The sequence below is a fragment of the Agelaius phoeniceus genome, chromosome 11, assembly GCF_051311805.1.
Source record: "Agelaius phoeniceus isolate bAgePho1 chromosome 11, bAgePho1.hap1, whole genome shotgun sequence".
In the NCBI taxonomy this organism is placed as follows: Eukaryota; Metazoa; Chordata; class Aves; order Passeriformes; family Icteridae; genus Agelaius; species Agelaius phoeniceus.
In genome coordinates, this window is record NC_135275.1 from 11,255,170 (window position 1) to 11,275,513 (window position 20,344).

Here is a 20,344-nt window from a genome sequence, read left to right on the forward strand (position 1 = left end):
AGCATTCCAGCCAAAATACACAAGAGCATTAATCTTTCTGACTTGTAGAGCTTAAACCCCTGGTATTTCAGATGCTGTAATAATATGGCCTCTTTGCAGTCTTAGCTTTGGCCTCTCCATTTGGTGGAAGGGGATACCTGGTCTGGAGCAGTGGGACATTCATTCAGCTGTCAGGTCTGAGCACCAGGGGGGGTGGGAGCCAGCCTGAGCTGGAGGCTTTGCCAGGAAGCTTGAATATAGTCTAATTATATGTTGGAAACAACTGTCTTTTTTGCTCTTCCTGTATTAAATAAAAATCATTTAGTAGTTAGGAGGGCTGCAGTGGTGTGAGCTTTAGTGTCCATAGACCAGAAAGTTTGGCTGTGGCCAGATAAAATAGATTAGTTGATGTGGTTATGTACTGCTTTGGTGTTGCTGTGTCTGTGTGAAGTGAGGAACTGAACTAACATGTAAATTCTCCACTAGGGTCCAATGAAGGTTCTGGTAACTTACGGTGGTGATCCTATCCCTAAAAGCCCTTTCACAGTGGGCGTTGCTGCTCCTCTAGACCTAAGCAAAGTTATAGTCAATGGACTTGAAAACAGTAAGTACCTGTGGGCTGGAAGCCTCTGAAGGGTCTTGGGAGTCTGGGTGATAGCCAACATGTCCTGCTGGAACAGGAGAAGGCAAAACAAATCTCCTTTTTAACTTGCTACAGCTGGGGATCAACCAGCTCCAAACTTATTTAGGTGGTCCTCTTGAAGGCAGAATTTCAATTTAGATTTCTTTAGTTTTTTCTTTTTTGCTAAGATTATATAGAAATGTGGAGAAAACATGTATTTGGGGTTTGGTTGTTTGTGGCAAACAGAGCACTCGCTGATGAAATCTGTTTCCCTAAGGGCTAGATGACCATTCAAATGTATCAAACTCTTACAATGCATGGTGTCATTCATACAGTCTTTTTGTTTTCCAAAAGTGGAAGAACTTTAAGGCTGTGAGATATTGTTGCTTTCCTGAAATGAGCCTCTCTCTGATACTGTCAGACCACACCTTAGAGGCTTGTTTTCCCCTGTAGCTTTGTAATGTCAATTAATCAAAGCATTTGGTTTTGGTTGGGTTTTTTTTTGTTGTTTGGCTTGGGAGGGTTTTTTTGCCTACAGAGGTATGCAGACTGGGTAGGGCTCTGCCAGTACCTGCTCCCTCAGTGATGTGTGCATGGGAGACTCCTTGGAGCGCTGTCTGATGTTAAGTAGGTAATATAATATGGGTTTTGTCTTTTTCAGGAGTGGAAGTAGGGAAGGATCAGGAATTTGTAATTGATACCAAAGGAGCTGGTGGGCAAGGTAAACTGGAGGTTAATATTTCCAGTCCTATGAGGAAAGCTGTGCCATGTCTGGTGGAGCCAGTTCTGGGTAAGGAGTGCAGCACTGCAAAATACATCCCACGGGAAGAAGGACTGTATGTGGTGGATGTAAGTTATGATGGCAACCCAATCCCAGGGAGCCCCTACACTGTGGAGGCCACATTACCCCCAGACCCTTCCAAGGTGAGTGAACAGAATAGGGCTGTAATAGCAACTGATACCTGAATTGTGGGCTACTGCGTGAGACTTGGCTTGATCTTGGCCAAAACATACCCAGGAACATCCTTACTCAGAGTGCTCAGTAATTCTTTCTGCAGCCTCTGTGACTTGTAGAATTCATTCCTGTAACACTATATTTGATAAAAATGTTGAACTAATCAAAAATATGGCAAATGTCCTGCATAATGTAGCAAATTTAGCTATCAGTCCTAATTTAATAGAAGTCTGTCTGATAAGCATCTCTCATGTATTAAGACCAGGAAATATATTTCAAGAAAAACATGTGTACAGCTATCAAATACTTTAACATTTCCACTTTTTATTTCCCATGGCTGTATAAAAACAGCTATGATAAGATTATAAATATCCTTGCCTCCTCTTTGGAGAAGTACCAGCTTTACAGTAAAAATGTAGGGCTGAGTGGCAAAGGAGACAGTGCCTTCTGTGTATTTTTAAGAGCCTGTAAATCGAGTCCCACATACAAACAAGTCTAACTAGGAAGTCTTCTGGCGGTAACATGGAAAAGGCCATTTAGCTCAACTGCATATTCTCTTCTAGGTAAAAGCTCATGGTCCAGGTCTTCGAGGGGGCCTTGTTGGAAAACCAGCCCAATTTACAATAGATACCAAAGGGGCAGGAACTGGAGGTTTGGGTTTGACAGTGGAAGGCCCGTGTGAAGCTAAAATTGAATGTTCGGACAACGGCGATGGAACCTGCTCTGTCTCCTACCTGCCCACAAAGCCTGGAGAGTATTTTGTAAACATCCTCTTTGAAGAAGTTCACATTCCTGGTTCGCCCTTTAAGGCAGATATAGAAATGCCGTTTGATGTCTCTAAAGTCATTGCCACAGGCCCAGGTCTGGAGCGTGGTAAAGTAGGTGAGGCAGGGCTGCTGAATGTCGACTGCACGGAAGCAGGGCCCGGGGACCTGAGGGTGGACATGGTGTCAGATACTGGCTCCAAAGCAGAGGTGCAGATCGATGATAACAAAGATGGGACCTATGTCGTTACCTACGTGCCGCTCTCAGCTGGCATGTACACAATCAAGATGAGATACGGAGGAGAGCAAGTGCCTAAATTCCCAGCCCGGGTCAAAGTGGAGCCAGCTGTGGACACAAGCAGAGTTAAAGTGTTTGGGCCAGGAGTCGAAGGAAAAGGTGAGACTAACTGTTGTTATTAGAATTTGTGGGACTTACAGTCCTTTCCATGTATTCTAAATGTTGAAAGTTCTAAAAGCTGTGCGTGTTTCCGTGGTGATCCTTGGACAGACAGGAGTCTCATGTTCTCAAACAAGCTGTTTATCATGCTGCTTCACCAAATGTTTTGTTGTTGGAATATATTGCACTTCTTGAAGTGACTCTTCAAAACGTTTCCTGTAGATGTCTTCCGAGAAGCTACAACTGAATTCACTGTGGATGCTCGACCTCTAACGAAGGCTGGTGGCGAGCACATCAGGACACAGATCACGAGCCCCTCTGGCTCCCCCACAGACTGTCTCATCCAAGACAATGCAGATGGAACATATTTAGTGGAGTACACGCCATTTGAAAAGGGTAACCTCGGGGCTTGTTTTCTTTTACTTGAAAGGGGAAAACCAAGAGCAAGCAGCTCTTCTACCACTTTCATTTGGCAAACCCCTGAGGTCTGCCAGTAACTTGTTGGCATCTTTGCAAGAGGTCTGCCAGCAGAGGAGCTAATTCTGCAGGAAGTACCTCTATTTTAACTTGAAGAACTGGCTTTTATGGTAACTTGTCTTTAGAAGAACAGTTTGTAGATGGAATCTCAGTTACAAAACATTTGTGAAGTCTTCTGAAATGCATGAAGCAACTCTTATCTATATACTGACATTTAAGTTCTGTAGCATCTTGTAGAGCTATGTTAAGTCATGAGCATTTTTAGGAAATTCAGGAGATGTTTGCCTCTTTTTAACAGGTCCACACACAGTCAGCGTGACATATGATGGTGTGCCTGTGCCAAATAGTCCCTTCAGAGTCAATGTCACAGAGGGCTGCCATCCATCGCGTGTGAAGGCACAAGGACCTGGACTTACAGAAGCTTTCACAAATCAGCCCAATGCCTTTTCAGTTGTCACCAGGTGATGGGGCCTGTTTGATCTTGAAGGAGTATTGGTGGAGGGGGAGGACTGTAGTGGTGTGTGCAATGCAGGATGCTAAACTCAGTACAAATATTTATAAAAAGGCCAAGCCGTGTCCAGCTGATGACTGTGTGTGCTACCTCATCATCTACTCTGCAAACATTTGACATTAGGGGTTGATAGTTACTGAGAAGAAAATTCTAGGAAAATTTGAGTGAGGCAGTGCTGAACAGCTTTGCGTAGCAGCACGTGCTGAAGGCTGAACATTGGGAGTCAGGATACCACATTTCCAAAAAGGATGAAAATGCAGCCAGAGCATGTGAAGGCTACAAAGCTGCTTTAGAAGCAGGTGATTCTAACAATATGTGTTTCTGTCTTGCAGGGGGGCAGGAATTGGTGGCCTTGGAATAACTGTTGAAGGACCTTCAGAATCTAAAATCAGCTGTAAAGATAACAAAGATGGGAGCTGCAGTGCCGAGTATATTCCTTATGTTCCGGGAGATTATGATGTTAACATCACGTATGGGGGAGAGCATATTCCTGGTAAGAGCTCTTGCTCAGGGCTTTCAGAAGAGGGATGAAGTCAAACTGTGGACTCAGAGTTCTCAGTTGGCTGCATCTCCCTCGTGCTGTGGGATGTTATGTGATTTTGGCTTTCTGCTTTTCCTCAGAATTCAGGCAGAAAAGGCAGTGGCATTTGCTCAGATGGGTACAGATGAGTGGAAGAGGAAAAGGGATACTAACCCTTGACAAATAACTGGTGTTATATTCAAGTGGTGTGTAATGCTTTAGGTTATGGAAAATAGCCCTTTGGTATGTGGATGCATTAAAGATCCTGCTCTACAGTAAGAGGGGATGTTTCCTGTTGTTCCCATTCTCTTTGTTGACATACTGAATACAGTAAGATATAAGGAAATAGATTGCCTCCATGATGCTTCATTTGCACTTCTGGTTTCTTTCATGTTTGTTTTTTTTCCTGAGGTGTGAGAAGTAGATAGGTCACAGATGGTTGACACCAATTCTGTGAAACTATAGAGGCACCATCATTACACTTCTGGTTTTTGCAGAAGCAGAGGGATAGTGTGGAGGCTGTGGGGTTGTAATTCCTGCCTGCAACAGAGGAATAGTAATAAAAAAACCTAAGGAAAGGTAGAGAAAGAAGACCTTTTGTTCTCTGTTACTGTTAACCTTGTAGTGTTTAACACTTACCATGTCAACTTCCAGGCAGTCCTTTCAAGGTTCCTGTGAAGGATGTTGTGGATCCCAGCAAGGTGAAGATAGCGGGACCAGGTCTGGGTACAGCTGTTCGAGCCAAAATCCCCCAGTCCTTCACTGTGGACACCAGCAAGGCAGGAATAGCACCTCTTGAAGTGGTGGTGACAGGACCCAGAGGTAAGAACCAAAGTATGCCATCTGGCTGTGCCCATATCTGTGTTTGGGCAGGTAACATGGTTCTGGCCCAGCCTGCAAAGGTGGCGATGCCACTTGAATGAGCATTTCCCCCTGTTCCTGTTCATCTGTCATGTGCCCCTTGGCAGCTGACCCACATCATGCTGTGACAGAGAGCTGTGTCCTAGGTAGTGCTGCTTTGGACAGAGTCTTTGATGGCTTTAGCCTAATCTTCAGGGCTGGGAGAAGTGATGTGTAACCATCACCAGTGAACAATTGTGTGTTAAGTTTTAGATATCAAAAAGTAAATCCAAAATCTAACATGTGAACAGTGACTTGGGAAACCTGGGTCAGTAGATTGCAGGAGTCTCTGAATAATGGTGAAATTGCTCAGTGGCCCCCAAAGAACAGCAAGGCCCTTCAAGTGATGGCATTAATGGTGTTTGCATTAACCTAGAAAGCAGTGTCTCAGTGGCAGAGTATCTTGTCAGTGAGCACCTGCTGGCTCCAAGTCTCACCTTGCTGGGAGGTGAGAGCTGCCCCCCCACTGGAGTGTTAGTCTTGCTGTGCAGGTGCCCTGCAGGTAACACTTGTTTAATTCTAGCGGATGAGACGGATTCCCAGGGATGGCGCTCCCCATTGAAAGCAATTTCGGATTTCTTTAAAGGTGGTCCAAAGGGTGACACTGAGACAGGTTTGAACTCTCACTAACTACTGGCAGTTTTGGTTCTTGGAAATCCGGTTGGCAGCAGCAAGAATCATCTGCAGGAGGGAGTGGGAAACCAACGGTGTTGCTTTTAGGCTGTGCATGGCAGCTATATACGTTTCTTTTGTGCTTGCTTTACCACTAATCCTTTCTGTGTTTTAAAGCCAACTTGTAATTGTAGACTGCTTTGTGTGTTGATCTGAACTGATATGTCACATAATCTTTGTAGATTTAGCTTAATGCAAATTGAAATAATTGATCCTGCTTTCTTAGGTCTTTGGCAGCTTGCAGGGTGTTCTTGCCTAGGCAGCAAGCCTGCCTTTCTAAACACCTGATTGTGAAAGACAGCTGGTGAATGCTGTACACCAACTGGCTTTAGAGCTCAATTCTGTCCAATGAATCCCAATAATACAAAGTAATCTTGTAAATGACAGTACAGACAATTATAAGCATTACTCATTTTCTGTCTTGAAAGATCTTCAATGCACCTTTAGCAATTGCTCTTGACCTGGACTGTACCAAAAGGCAGATCTTTCTCCAGTATTTTCATGCTAGCTTTTGTTTACAGCAAGAAGATGGGAGCCCAGACAGCAGTGGATAAAAAAATCTATCTCAAGTCAATGGCTTTGAATATAAAATAAGGGAAGCTGATCATTGATCCATGCCTGTTGCTTTCATCAAAAAAAAAAATTGAAATTTGTTATAAATGAGCAGTCCATACTTTAGCTTTGTGCAGCAAATGACTATTTTAATAGCATAGCTGAGAAAAAAATGTATTGCTTTTTTAGGAGTTGTGGGACCTGTTAATGTGGTAGACAATGGAGATGGCACCCACACGGTGGTGTACACCCCTATGCAGGAGGGACCCTACATGATCACTGTCAAATACGCTGATGAAGAGATTCCTCGAAGGTAAGGTGATAAGAGAAACTTTGCAGAACTGGAGATTTAACAATCCAGTGGTGTTCTCCCAGCACATAAGCACCATTTACAGGCTGGCTGTGGGCCTTTTTATTTAACCAGTGCAGCTTCTTGCATGACTTTGGGGTTCAGTGGTGTTTTGAGCCCACTGCACCTGCAGCAGACAGTGTAAGAGGCCTGTATAGCATGTACTGCAGTAGCTATCAGCCATTGACTTGGGAGGAGGGAAAATAATGGCTTACTCTTTTAGTCCCTTCAAGGTGAAGGTGCTTCCTACATACGATGCCAGTAAGGTGACAGCAAGTGGTCCAGGGCTCAGTTCCTATGGCATTCTAGCCAGCCTGCCTGTGGAGTTTGCTGTGGATGCTAAGGATGCTGGGCAGGGACTTCTGGCTGTACAGATCACGGTAAGTAACAAAACCAAGCAGGACAGGAAACATGTTTTCTAGGTGGGCATGAGTCTCTCCTTTTACAAGTGTCCACAGCTTCATCCTAACATACCCAATGTCCTGGAGACTGGGCTGCTGACTGGACACTAAGCTCTGGTACAGCAAAGTCTTGCACTCTGCATTTGTGAAGCTCTTGAGAGTGCTTTTGTGAAACTTCTGTCATAAAATCATCAGGTATGCTCTGTTTGGCTCTTGCCTAACCTTACACTCTACAAATGCCCAAAATGAGATAAGTAATTTCTTCTAAGGTTATGGAAATACTGGCATTTGAAATGGAGGCAGTCTTCTAACAGAGTTCAGCAAGGCTGTGAGGTAACAACAACTCTGAGCATCACATTATGATAAATTCGATCACACATCTCCCTCAAGGTTGCCAGAAGTCATAAGCCACTTAAGGAGATACTGCAGGAATGTTTTGGTTTATCTTTGTTACTGTCTGGTGCCTGGACTCTGTGGCCTCAGTGAAAAGGTGTCTGGTTAGTGGACCATAGAGCACATAGCTGAGCTCTGGCATGCCTAGGTCATGGTATGCCTGGTTGTACTTGCCCTTCTGCATTCTTGCTCCTGTCCTGTCTCAATGCCTGCTCAGGTGCACCAAAGCAGTTGCCATTAATTCTGGTGTGCAGGTGTGCTCTTAAAGGATCCAAAATGCTTATCAGAGCTCCCAGCCTTGCTGGGGCTTTGAAGATCAAGTTCTACAAGTCCTTTATGGTAGAAGTGCATTAGGTGATCCTTCTGGCAGCATTTGTTTTCTTCTTATTCTGACCTGTTGAACATCAGATGTTTCACAAGCCTTCCTGAAAGAAGTAAGCTCTTTCGTGCTGTACCTAAAATCTCAAGTCCTTTGCAGCTCATACTGTACCCCAGGCAGCATTAAGTCATAAAATACAAAATTGAGTCAACATGTGATTCCCTATAAGCAGGCTTGGAAGACTTTCTAAAATGCTTTGTGCTTTGCAGCTGATGAGAAATGGTAGTTGAAGGGGCTGCATAGACCTGCTTTTAACTGTAGACTTTGCAGTGTGCCAGCAGCTGAATGCCTCATGCAGGAGGGCTGATAGCAGACCCCAGTAATGCTTCCCCCTGCCCTCAGACCTTTCAGGGAGCAGCTGCCCAAGGCTACCCGGTGCTTACTCAGGACAGAGCTACACAGTGTGACTGCCCATTTGTGCCTCAGGGAACAGGGAAATGTTCTTAATTTCCAACAGCAGTATGACAGTGAAGTTTGAACTTCTTACAATTAATATAAAGTTCCTTAAAATGGCTTGCTGGTCTTCTAAACATTCTCATATCAACCAAAGAGTAGTTAATGATATTTCTGATTATTTTATAGTGGTCTGATATCTTTCTGCTCCTAATACTCTGTTCTTGTTACAAAGTCTTTGAGCAAATTATCTTTTAAACTTCAAAAAGCTGCAGTTCTGTGTCTGTTTGAGACCCACCTAAATGTGGTTGTGAACAGATTTGATGTCCAGCTAAAGAAATTCAAAACCTTCATAGTGCTTAAATCTTCTGGTTTGCATTCCTCAGGACCAAGAGGGCAAACCCAAGAGAGTGGACATTCATGACAACAAGGATGGCACTTACACAGTCACCTATGTCCCTGACAAAACTGGCCGCTACACAATTGGCGTTAAGTATGGGGGAGATGATATCCCGGCCTCTCCCTACAGGATCCGGGCTTCTCCAGCTGGGGATGCCAGCAAGTGTTTGGCCACAGGTGAGTGTTGGACTCCTCTCTTTGCTGTTGTTTTTTGTGGATGTAAGGCTGCCCTCTGAACATGGCACAGTAGATGTGATGGGTGTAGAAGACATGCTTGAGACACATGTAGTCTGGCTGCTCTTACAGAAGGGGTGTTCCTAAAGATGAAGAAGTGTCCACCCTGTGGGTGAGCAGGGATCTCTTGCAGCCTCTAACAAAATCTGTCAGACTGCCTGGGTTGTTATAAACAGCCAGATGCAACTGTCTGATGCTTACTTTGGCATCAATAAATCTAGCTGAGAACTTCAGTGAGGTTGATTTAAAAATAACTCATATGTGTGTGTCCACTGCATCTTGTTCCTTGCACAGTGAGCATTCCAAGAAGCTTTTCATTGCAAGCTACAACAGAATTAATTCTGAGGATGTAAATAGCTGGTCATATGCAAAGCCTATTCAGGCTAGGTGTTATTAGTGAAGGTTTCTGCTGCTTTTCTGTGTGGTCAAGATTGGCCTGGGTCTGAACAGGATTTTGGGAAGAAGAGAACCTAAAGATAAGATATTACTATGACTCAAAAAATCATTGCCTTGGTGTAGGGCTCTCCAGATTTTTTGCTGTAGGAGCACACAGGGTGTTCATCATGTGGCTTTGGGCTGGTCACTGTGGCGTGCTCCCACCTCCCAGGAGGCTGTGGCAGGGAGCAGAAGTGGCACGAACTAGTTACAAGAATACCACTGAACATTAAGTCCTTTGATTGTAGAATAAATAAATAAAGTAGGCAAGGCCAAATTGAACAGGGAAACTTAATCTGTTGTTGTATACCTGTGAGAGTCTGTGGGCATTGTGCTGGACCTGGGCATTGTGCAATTAAAGTGCACCTGAAGCCTGTCCATAAGCTGGATGCTATCATGTTGTTTTAAAAGAAATAGATTTCTGATACAATGGAAGAAAAAAAGAGATATAATTAAAAAAAACAAGAGATATCATCAAAATTTGTTTAAAAGATGCCTTAATGGGTAAATCTGATACTCTTTGAAGTAATTCAAGTCACTAACTATTGAAAGTAACTGAGATGGAGATTACTGCCAGATGCCAGCTAAAATTTCCCATTTCCAAGAAGTGCTTCTGATTCACTGCTGTAAAGCTGAAATGCAATTACTGTAGGAGTAAGTGCTGGAATACTGCCAATATATTAAACCAGCAGGTTCATTGCCAGTTGAAAATGAGCCCATTTACCTGGTAACAAGTGAGGATCAGAAGCAGGAGTACTCAATATGTACTACTGCAAATAAGACATAATAGTTCTCATTTAAACACAGTGTTCTTCAAGCTAGATCTGATTGCTTCAATTTTGGCATTGTTGCATGGTGTTCTTTTTTTGGGATGTGTGGCAGAACAGTGGAAAATCTTCTGTGGATAATGGTGGAGAACGTTTGGCCATGGCTGCTACTGTGCCCTTTTATAGCTGCTTTCACAGAGAGGTTTGTATTAAAGCAGTGCAGCCGAGTTGCTGGCAGAAGAAATTGCCTCTGGCTCTGCATAAAGGAGTAGGATGATAAGAGTATGGGTTAAGGCATTGCTTTCTTCAAACTTAGCTTTTTCCTCTCTTCACATCCAGCCTCTCTGATTGCAGAGGAGAAGAAGAACTGGTAGCCAGCTCTAGCATACCACTGCGCTGACCAGTTGTACAAATGTCCCTTGTTCTACATCTGCTCCCAAAACCACATCTGTGGCTCCCTGGGACCAGTGCCTTGGTGCCATGTTCCCCAGGCACCTCACAGGCAGTCTGCCTGGGAAAACTGTCCTGTGAACACTTTCTGTAACTAAAATTGCCTTGTAGGTCCTGGAATTGCACCCACTGTGAAGACTGGTGAGGAGGTTGGTTTTGTGGTAGACGCCAAATCAGCAGGGAAGGGAAAAGTGACGTGTACCGTCCTCACGCCAGATGGGACAGAAGCTGAAGCAGATGTTGTTGAAAATGAGGACGGGACTTACGATATCTTCTACACTGCTGCCAAACCAGGGACCTATGTGATTTATGTCCGCTTTGGTGGGGTGGACATTCCCAACAGTCCTTTCACTGTCATGGTAAGCCAGTTCTGCTTAGCCAGTTCTGCTCCAGAAGTACCCCCTACTCAAGTCCCTGCTGCTCTGTTTTATTTAGCAATAGGTTAACTCTGTGTGTAAATGTTCAGATATTTATTAGACTAGCAGGAGCTAATGAATCCTTGTTCCTTGCAGAGCTTATTTTGAGCAGGCAATATGGTTAAGTGAAGTGGGATAAAAACCATCAGAGGATGAAGACTTGGCTTTTCGGAAGAAATTTGTTTTTCATTTCCTGACCAAGTAGTTCTTTTCCTAAATGATGTAAGGGTGGTTGTAATCAGCTTCTACAACTAATTATGTTGGCCATTGTCAGATACAGTGCTCTGCCTTCTCTGTCTCTCACTTTTTATTAAGATGATCCCAAAATAAGGAACGGTCTGCTGACAGATCCCAGGGAAGCAGACTGTTAGCTCACACTTAAAAATTATTTATAAGTGCTAGTCAAACTGTTATAGCCAAATTTTCCCTCCTTCTAATTATCTTCCTTCCTATGTGCAGTACTCCACATTTAGCAATACCTCAGTCCATTTAGAAGCAGACCAGGTGCCTCTCAGGGCTCACAGAAGCCCTTCTTGTGAAGAGCATCTCTCTGTGTTGGCAAAACAATTCTCAGTCTTGTAATCTCAGCCCGAGCAGCCTCTGGTGCATCTTGGTCCCTGAAATCACAGGACTGTACTGAGTCCAGATGGGGCTCACAGGCAAGTCCCTGGGGCCAGCAACTCTGGCTCTTCCTACCTGTCATCCTGGCAGATTGCTGTGGGTGTCTGAAGATTTCCTTGAGAGAAACTACTCCCTTGGTCACTGCTCAAGGTTCACCACAGGAAATGCCTCTCGAGGTCAGGGAGCCCAATCCTGGCCAGCCAAAATTCCCACTTCCTAGCTGACTGATACATTATGTGTTTGACTTGGGTGTCTCAGCTGGGGACAGAGAACACTGAAACAGCAGCATTTCTGTTTTGCATTAGTTTTCTCAGTGGAGTCCATCCATGCAGAAGTTTCCAGTGGGTTATTTCATTAGGGTGGTTTGCAGTGGTGTAAATGGGCAGGAGGGACTGGGATGGCTGAGCCTGGGGGAGCTGCCTGCGTGGGTGTCAGTCCCAGCCACTCGTGTTGGGTTAATGTGAGAGATGGGAATTTGCAAGTCGTGCTCTTGGCACACTTGGTGAGGAGAGCGGCTGCGCCAGAGGAAAACACATTTGGTGCCTTGACAACGCAGTCCCAGCTATGAATCAGAAGAAAGGCTTTGCTGCTATGGCTGGCTGTGGGCTGGGTCATTCACCCAAGTGCATGAACCAGAGCAGCCTTCCCACAGCAGCCGGCTCCCCTGCCTCCCAGCTGGCATGTCATGCTGCACAGCACTCAGGGACTTCCATCTTAGGTTTAAACCTTTCCCTTCCCTCACTGCGTCAGTCCCATAAGAAAGCAACTCTAATAGTCAATTCCACCAGTGTTCAGGCACAGCTTTCCAAGCATGCAACAATGCACGTACTGGCTTTGTCCCTTTGCTGTGCCACTGGTGGCTTCCTCCAGTGCCTGCGGATAAGGGCTGGATCCGGGTCTTTGCTATGACAAGAGGACTGGGAGGGCTACACAGTGGGAGGAAGGTGTTGAACTGGAAGGAGCAGTGTGTTCTGAGCTGTGGAAGGTGAGAATGCCTCCATGCCAGAATAACATCTAATAAAACTAACCTGCCTCTACCCCTGCCCAGGCTGTAGATGCAGATGATGTCGCCGCACAGTCGCAGGAGCCAGTGGGCGCTTCCCCGCCCGGATTCCGCCCTTGGGTACACAATTTTTACATTTTTCAGCTCCCCATCTGTGTTCCATTTCAGATGACAGCCTGCTTCTTGGGACTGCTTGATTGCTCTGGTCATTGTGTTCATTCTTTCTGTTTCATCAATTGTTTCAATTGTTCTTGGGATCCAGACCTTGTTTTTTCTTTGCTGCTTGAAGGAAGTCTCCAAATAAACTCATGTAAACATGAAGAGGATCATTGCACCCACAGCTTCCACTTCTGAAATGTCTGCTGTTGGCAAAAGCACCCTGAGTGCACTGCTTTGTTTTCCCAGTAAAATCACAGTGTCTTGAGTTCAGAGTCGCATTGTGAAACTTGTTTCTTTTGTCCATTTTGTGTTGCAATCATTCTGCCCCATTTAAAAATCACTTTCTCTTCCAGGCCTTAAGCAACTAAATCCTTTCAGATGGAGCCACTTTGGGTCTTGTGTGCACTACATTGTCTTCCATCCCTTTGTGTTCCATTTTTATCTCTTCCTTTTTTCCAGCATGTCTTCCATTCCGCGCCGTGTTTGATTTGCTCTGCTCTGCGGTGTGGTGTTGTAAAGGAGAGCTTGGCCGGACACTGCTCTGGTGGAGCCCAGTCCTTGGCTGGCTGCAATAATCACACTCTCTTCTGCTTGTGCTTGCAGTGGAGTTGCTCAGTGCTCATTTGGCTCTACCAGCCCTTTTGAAGTGACCCATCTTTTTGCTTGCTTTAGGTTACAGAAGAAGCTTATGTCCCTGTTGGAGACATGAACGGCATGGGGTTCAGGCCCTTTGATATGGTTATCCCATTTGCTGTAAGGAAAGGAGAAATAACAGGTACCTGGAGTGCCTCTCAGGGAGATTCATGCTTTTTGTTAGTGTGTTTATCCGTTTGCAGCTAACAGACTGGGTGGTCTAGACCACAATGTGTGTGGGAGGTTTGTATCCTGCCAGCAATATAGCTGTTTAATTTCACATTGAGTGGCACCCGCTGAGGATGAGTAGGATATGGCCCTTCAATGGTTTAAGTTAAGTGAGGGGATTCTTAGTGTGTTGCTGTGGCCTTCAGTGCTGGGCTGTGAGCTACTGCACTATAGGGCCTATTGATGCTTTTTCCCTTCTGGAGCAGCTACATGCATCCTTGATAAGCTCCATTATTTCTTTTCTGCAGATGCTATAAAGCATTCCTAGTACACATACCTTCTCCAAAGCAGGTGACCCCTCTTCTACAGGTCTGGCAGCTGAGAGCATTGCTCCAGTAGCACCCTGGTTGCACTAAGCTCCTACACACAAGGCCTGTGTCCCCTCTGCCCTCTAGCTCGGCAATCCCAGCCCAAGCCCTGGCCTGTCTCAGCTTGAAGGAACAGTCAAACTTTCCTTTTCAAAAATGCAGCAGAAGAGGGAGCATCTTGCTACGAGGTAGATAAGTGCTTTTTATGCAGCTTGCTGTGAAAAGCTCTGTGGCTGCAGCAAACAGCCCTGCTTGTAGAGTTTGTAAGGTCACAGGACTGTTTGCCAGATGTCTACCACTGCCTTGTATTCATGTAGCTTAAGTAGAAAACATGTCTGGTTAGTGTTCCCATTAGTCTCCTATTTGTGCCTGTGGGTAAGGAATTTAACAATTTAGAATGCTTGTTTAAAATGGCTAGACAATTCTCTGTGGGTGGGAGAGGGGAAGCAGGCAGCTTCTCCTTTTGTAACTCCCATGGTGGCCTTTTGTAGGTGAAGTACACATGCCCTCTGGAAAGATGGATACACCAGATATCGTGGATAATAAAGATGGCACAGTAACAGTGAAATATGCTCCTACTGAGGTTGGGCTGCATGAAATGCACATAAAGTACATGGGAAATCACATCCCAGGTAAGTCTGACAAAGCAGGCAGTGCAGATCTGATGGCAGAGTCCTGCTGATGCATCTGCTGCTCCCTGGTGAGGTTCTGTAGCTAAGTCATACATGCTGTGGAAAGATCTGCCCAGGATATTTTATCATTCAGCTGCCCTTTCTCTGCAAGCGGTCCAGAAAGAACTAAAGCAAAGGAGTAAGTGCCAGCACAAATGAGCTTCCATTGTGGTTTAATAGTACCAGCCAGGCTTAAAATGGATTTTGGTTTTGGGAAAGCTAGCTTTTGTGGCATTTTATTATGAAGAAGAAACATACAATTTTCTAACTACTAGTTTTTCAGGTTGAAATTTACTGCCATGGTGTTCAACAAAACTACTGGTTACAGTGTGTGTTTATCCTTAAAACTGCATTGGCAAAAAATCTCAAAACTGTGGGTAGAACTGATTGGTTGAAATACTATAGTTACTGTTTCCATCTGATTGCAATAAAATAAAACACACATGCCTTATATGCTGTAATCTTTCTTTCTTCCTGGCTGCTTCTTAACAAACAGAAACCACTGCATTTCATTCCATTTCTCGTTTGTCCTTGCTTCCCCAGCTCCCCAGTGGAAGCACTGCCTTGCCTGGAGGCTGTGGCTGCCCTGTGGTTCTCCAGGCATGCTGGCTTTGGGGGGCTGGGCAGAAAGGGGCAGACCTGTAGAGGGATGTGTAGATATGAGACAAAATGCCTTCAGCACTGCCTGAGAGGGACTGCTGGTTCTGTTTGTGCAGAGCTCAGTGCTGTGTGGTGCTTCAGTCTCTTCAGCACTTTTTGGATATAGCACCCCTCTAAGTGCTGACCTGTCTGTTGTATTGGTTCACTAACACCATTACCCTGTGCTGGGTTAGAGAGATGATGTGCCACAATGTTTCTTTCTTGAAGGTTGTCATGAATCAAACTTTTTACTGTCTCAGCTGCAAAATCTAACTTTGGACTGAAGAGCTATCTGTGTCTTTTTTTGAAACCATTATTGATTGTTAGTGACTGTGCTTTTTGTTCTTGTGCACCAGCTTAGCTAATCTGAGGCTGGCAAATGCATTCTTGGATACCCTTCAAATTTGCTTGTTCAGGTTCATTGAGTCAGACAATGTGCTGTGCTAGTTCCTAATTCTGTGCTACTAAAATTCAGAATCAGTGCCTGAATTGAAAGCCTGCTTCTGAGTCATGTTCTGATTTAATGTGCTAAAAATAAACTTGCAGTGAACAAGACCCTTTACAACATCATTTAAGCTTATCTCTGGTAACTAGAGTAACACTTACTCTTCCATGATTGGATGTGGCACAAATTGTGGAAAAGTGTCGTTTGAGGTTGGAAATGGAGGTTTATTTGGTTTTTAAGTGCATTACAGTCACAGTAAGGTTTTTCAGATACCACATAATGAAAAGGGCGTGCAGGAACATGGGTATCAGTTCTTGTAGTCCAGACCACTCATCCTTAAAAGTGCTTCTTTTTGGTTTTTATCCCCTTTAGAGAGCCCTCTGCAGTTCTATGTCAATTACCCCAACAGTGGCAGTGTGTCTGCTTATGGGCCTGGCCTCATCTATGGGATTGCAAATAAACCAGCAACTTTCACCATTGTCACAGAAGATGCAGGAGAGGGTAAGTCAGTTCTTGAAACCTATCCTACCCTAAACAAGGAACTTCTTGGTAGTGTAATGCACATTGGCTTTGATTTACATTCATCTGTCCAACTATGAATCTCTGTGTTGTTGCACAAATGACTTATGCAAATATCAGGCTGTAACTTGCTGTAAAAACTGGTTTATTATCCCTTCCTGAGAGCAGTAGATGTACCCTGTGGTACTGGGTGCAAATTATTTGTTCAGTTAAAAATAAACTGAAAGCAGCTTAAATCTAGGGGATGATGACTGGGTGTGGAATCACTTTTTGGGAAATCTAAAGACTGAATAGAACTGCAGCCTTAGTGGGTTGGTCTGAGCTGGTTTTGCTGCTGTCCTTTGAAAACACACATTTAAGCTCCATTTTCAGTACCAGACACTGGATATTTCTCTTTGAACCAAATCTTTGGACCTGTGTTCACAAAGATTTACAGAAGTGCCACTCTACTTTTTTCGTAGGTGGGCTGGACTTGGCTATTGAAGGGCCTTCAAAAGCAGAGATCAGCTGCATTGATAACAAAGATGGGACATGCACAGTCACATACCTGCCTACTCTACCTGGGAACTACAGCATCCTGGTAAAATACAATGACAAACACATTCCAGGCAGTCCATTCACAGCCAAGATCACAGGTATAAAGTTTAAACTTCTGGAAGCACTTAATATTAAAAATTAACCTCTGATACCATGGGGAACCTGGTTTGTGGCAGCAATTTCAAGTCCTCTGACTTCTTCTGCACTTAACCTTGTAATGTTTTGTGACTGGTTTCTCTTTATGTATTCAGATGATAACAGAAGACGGTCTCAAGTTAAGCTTGGTTCTGCTGCTGACTTCATGTTGGATATCAATGAGACTGATCTCAGTCTCCTAACAGCCAGCATTAAAGCCCCATCTGGTCGTGATGAGCCTTGTCTTCTGAAGAGGCTGCCCAATAACCACATTGGTAAGATCTGAGAGATTACTGTGATAGTCTTTACTCCAGTTTGCTTTGCTTTGTAAAATGACTGACTTCTGTGCTCCTTCCCAGAAGAGTGTTGTTGAACCAAGTAGTTGATAGTGTTTGCTACAGCTGTCCAAAGACAGAAAAGTATGAAGAGTGGCCTCTTGTTGTTTTCGTTTGCATGTGACGTGCCAGGTTGCAATTGAAGTGGGTTTTGTTAGCATATATGAATGGCCTTGTGGTCTACTTGAGAGCAGCACTTCAACATGAGTAAAGAGACTGCTCTTCCAGTATTTCATTTCTTGGTGTGATTAAGACATATAAATCAAGTATAACATGAATAAAACCAGTAAATTTCTCACATTTCTCTGCTTTGTAGGCATCTCATTTATTCCACGGGAAGTAGGAGAACATCTGGTTAGCATCAAGAAAAATGGGAGCCATGTACCAAACAGCCCTGTGACAATCATGGTGGTCCAGTCTGAGATCGGGGATGCCAGGCGGGCAAGAGTTTTTGGACGTGGCTTGGTAGAAGGACGAACCTTTGAAATGTGTGACTTCATTGTAGACACGAGAGATGCTGGTTAGTGCCCTCACAAAGGGACCATGAGGTGTATATTGACTGTACACAAGAGCACTGCCTCCCTCAGCATGCAGCCACTGGGCCACAGGCTGCAAAGCAGCAGCTGCCATTAAGCACAGTCATTGCTGTCAGTTATTAACCACAGACTGTGCTATTTTAGAATATGCTTTGTAAGGTCCTGGCCCATGTCTTTGTTACAACCAACAGGGACTGTCACTGAGGTGGTGCTGGCTCTAGTATCACTTGGTATTGCAAGAAGGAAATGAGGAAGATAGTTATTTCCCTGTTAGTTTAATGTGGAGCCTTGGATAACTTTTTAGCTTGGTAGATAACTTTTCAACATTATTTTTAAAAAAAGGGATATAGTCTGAGAATTTTAGGAGCTGGATGCATGCTGTGCCTCTGACTGATTAGGAGTACAGAAGTGCCATTAAGGCATTGTGCAACTCCCATGAGCCTATTATGATACAAACCTACTAACTAGCACCTGCTATAGCTTTGGACTATTTTATGTCAGATTTAGAGCAGAGCTTTGGGAATCTGAGGCTAACTTATCTATATTGTAGGTTATGGTGGGATCTCACTGGCAGTTGAAGGACCCAGCAAGGTAGAGATCCAAACTGAAGATCTGGAAGATGGAACTTGCAAAGTGTCCTATTTTCCAACTGTGCCTGGTGTGTACATTGTGTCCACTAAATTTGCAGATGAACATATTCCAGGTAAGCAGAAGTGTTGGGGAAATTTTTGATTAGTACAACAGAAGTCTTATCTGGCTGACCAGTGCTCTGGAACTGTGGGTGGGTTGTGTGATCTGGCTTGGACCATAAGTCCCAAAGATTTGAGGAAGTGCCTGAGGAAGTGCCCAGGCAGCAAGCATCCAAAACTGTTCTGGTTACATGCATGTATTTGACTTGGGCCTGACTTTTAGTTGGGCATAGAAGTTCCCCTATAATCTCCTACAAGTCAGAGGAAGTTTTGATTTCTGCCCCAGTGGTGTGTGTAATAAACAGAGGAGGAATGACTTGCTGTGATACTTACAGGCAGCCCATTCAGTGTGAAGATAAGTGGTGAAGGAAGAGTTAAGGAGAGCATCACACGAACAAGACGGGCTCCTTCTGTTGCAACAGTAGGAAGCATATGTGATCTGAACCTAAAAATCCCAGGTAAGCAACAACATCCTTATCCCCAAAACCACAACTTGCTCTTGTATAGCATGGGGTACTTGAGAAAGGGAAAATACAAACTTAAGTTTTGTAAGGACATCCTCATATTAACATAGCTTAGGGAAGAAACACTGGTAATGTGTCTTTTCAAACAGTTAAAAATAAGCATAACCATGATCATACATGAAAAAATAAATACTGGTGAGGCCTTAATTTAATTTATTCTGTGTACAGGAGGCTGGAGAATGGGCTGCACAGCTCACTTTAGCTCCAGGGTTTTGAGATCATGTTGGCTGTTAAATGTTTGTACTGCTCTCTGGAAACTGTGAATCATGTAGGCCAGGCTTAGCTGGCTGCACTTATCCAGCCACTTCATCTGCCTCTCTAGCACCTGGGAAGCTGCAGCTGGCCAGGTTTTCTGCTCAGAAGCACACAGGTAGCTGTGTGTCTCTTCTGTTATTTGTACAGAATAACTCAAGTGAGTAATCACTTGAGCTCAGGTCCTGCTTCCAAAACCCTTTATCACTTTCTAATCTGCATTTTTTTATTCTCTTGCTAGAAATTGATTGTGCTGATATGACAGCTCAGGTAACCAGTCCCTCTGGGAGAACCTTTGATGCTGAAATTGTAGAGTGTGACAAAAACACCTACTGTGTCCGCTTTGTGCCACAAGAAATGGGGGTCCACACTGTGGATGTCAAATACAAAGGGCAGCCAGTGCCAGGCAGCCCCTTCCAGTTCACTGTGGGGCCACTGGGCGAGGGAGGAGCCCATAAAGTGAGAGCTGGAGGCCCGGGGCTGGAGCGTGCAGAGACAGGTGTTCCAGGTGAGTCCTCTGCTCTCAGTGGGCTCCAGAATCTGCTGGGTGCAGGTCTGCAGTGCAGTGTTTGGGCTAACAGGAGCCTCTGAAACTGCTGAGCACTATCTCCTGGGATGATGGGATGAGCTACCGTTCTTCAAATATGCTCAAGTGGGGAACTTTGCAGTCTGTCAGGAGGAAGCTGCAACCCAGCAGCAGCAGCAAACTTAGCCTTGTGTTTGCTCTCATGTGCTTCAACAGCTGAATTCAGCATATGGACACGGGAAGCTGGAGCTGGAGGTCTGTCTATTGCTGTAGAAGGCCCAAGTAAAGCAGAAATCACCTTTGATGACCATAAAGATGGATCTTGCGGTGCATCATATATAGTTCAAGAGCCAGGTATGTACTGAGACCAAATCACATGGAAACAGCACTGATTGTGACTTTCAAAGAAACTAAGAACACTCACTGCTTCTCTTCTCTCTGCAGGCAACTATGAGGTGTCCATAAAGTTCAATGATGAGCACATTCCTGAAAGCCCTTACCTCGTTCCTGTCATCGCCCCCTCCGATGATGCTCGCAGGCTCACTGTCACTAGTCTTCAGGTGAGACATAAGGAAACATCTCTACAACTTACCACAGAGACTGATTTCGTCCTTGTTCT

The 20,344-nt window shown here is 44.5% G+C and overlaps 1 protein-coding gene across 2 annotated transcripts in view; it reads left to right on the forward strand.

Annotated features, from left to right (window-relative positions):
* Positions 1–20,344, forward strand: part of FLNB (filamin B) — a 71,023-nt gene that overhangs the window by 41,360 nt on the left and 9,319 nt on the right. The window contains exons 19-41 of one of the 2 annotated variants that reach the window (XM_054639890.2): positions 466–583; positions 1,263–1,525; positions 2,120–2,717; positions 2,940–3,113; positions 3,493–3,655; positions 4,038–4,198; positions 4,880–5,047; positions 6,539–6,662; positions 6,922–7,078; positions 8,651–8,840; positions 10,661–10,908; positions 12,635–12,709; positions 13,421–13,523; positions 14,409–14,549; positions 16,045–16,173; positions 16,653–16,826; positions 16,980–17,138; positions 17,515–17,718; positions 18,285–18,437; positions 18,759–18,881; positions 19,441–19,707; positions 19,942–20,079; positions 20,170–20,285. In XM_054639890.2, the coding sequence (XP_054495865.2) occupies positions 466–583; positions 1,263–1,525; positions 2,120–2,717; positions 2,940–3,113; positions 3,493–3,655; positions 4,038–4,198; positions 4,880–5,047; positions 6,539–6,662; positions 6,922–7,078; positions 8,651–8,840; positions 10,661–10,908; positions 12,635–12,709; positions 13,421–13,523; positions 14,409–14,549; positions 16,045–16,173; positions 16,653–16,826; positions 16,980–17,138; positions 17,515–17,718; positions 18,285–18,437; positions 18,759–18,881; positions 19,441–19,707; positions 19,942–20,079; positions 20,170–20,285 (4,146 nt within the window). The remainder of the gene's footprint in view (positions 1–465; positions 584–1,262; positions 1,526–2,119; positions 2,718–2,939; positions 3,114–3,492; positions 3,656–4,037; positions 4,199–4,879; positions 5,048–6,538; positions 6,663–6,921; positions 7,079–8,650; positions 8,841–10,660; positions 10,909–12,634; positions 12,710–13,420; positions 13,524–14,408; positions 14,550–16,044; positions 16,174–16,652; positions 16,827–16,979; positions 17,139–17,514; positions 17,719–18,284; positions 18,438–18,758; positions 18,882–19,440; positions 19,708–19,941; positions 20,080–20,169; positions 20,286–20,344) is intronic. The other variant, XM_054639891.2, reaches the window with a different exon arrangement.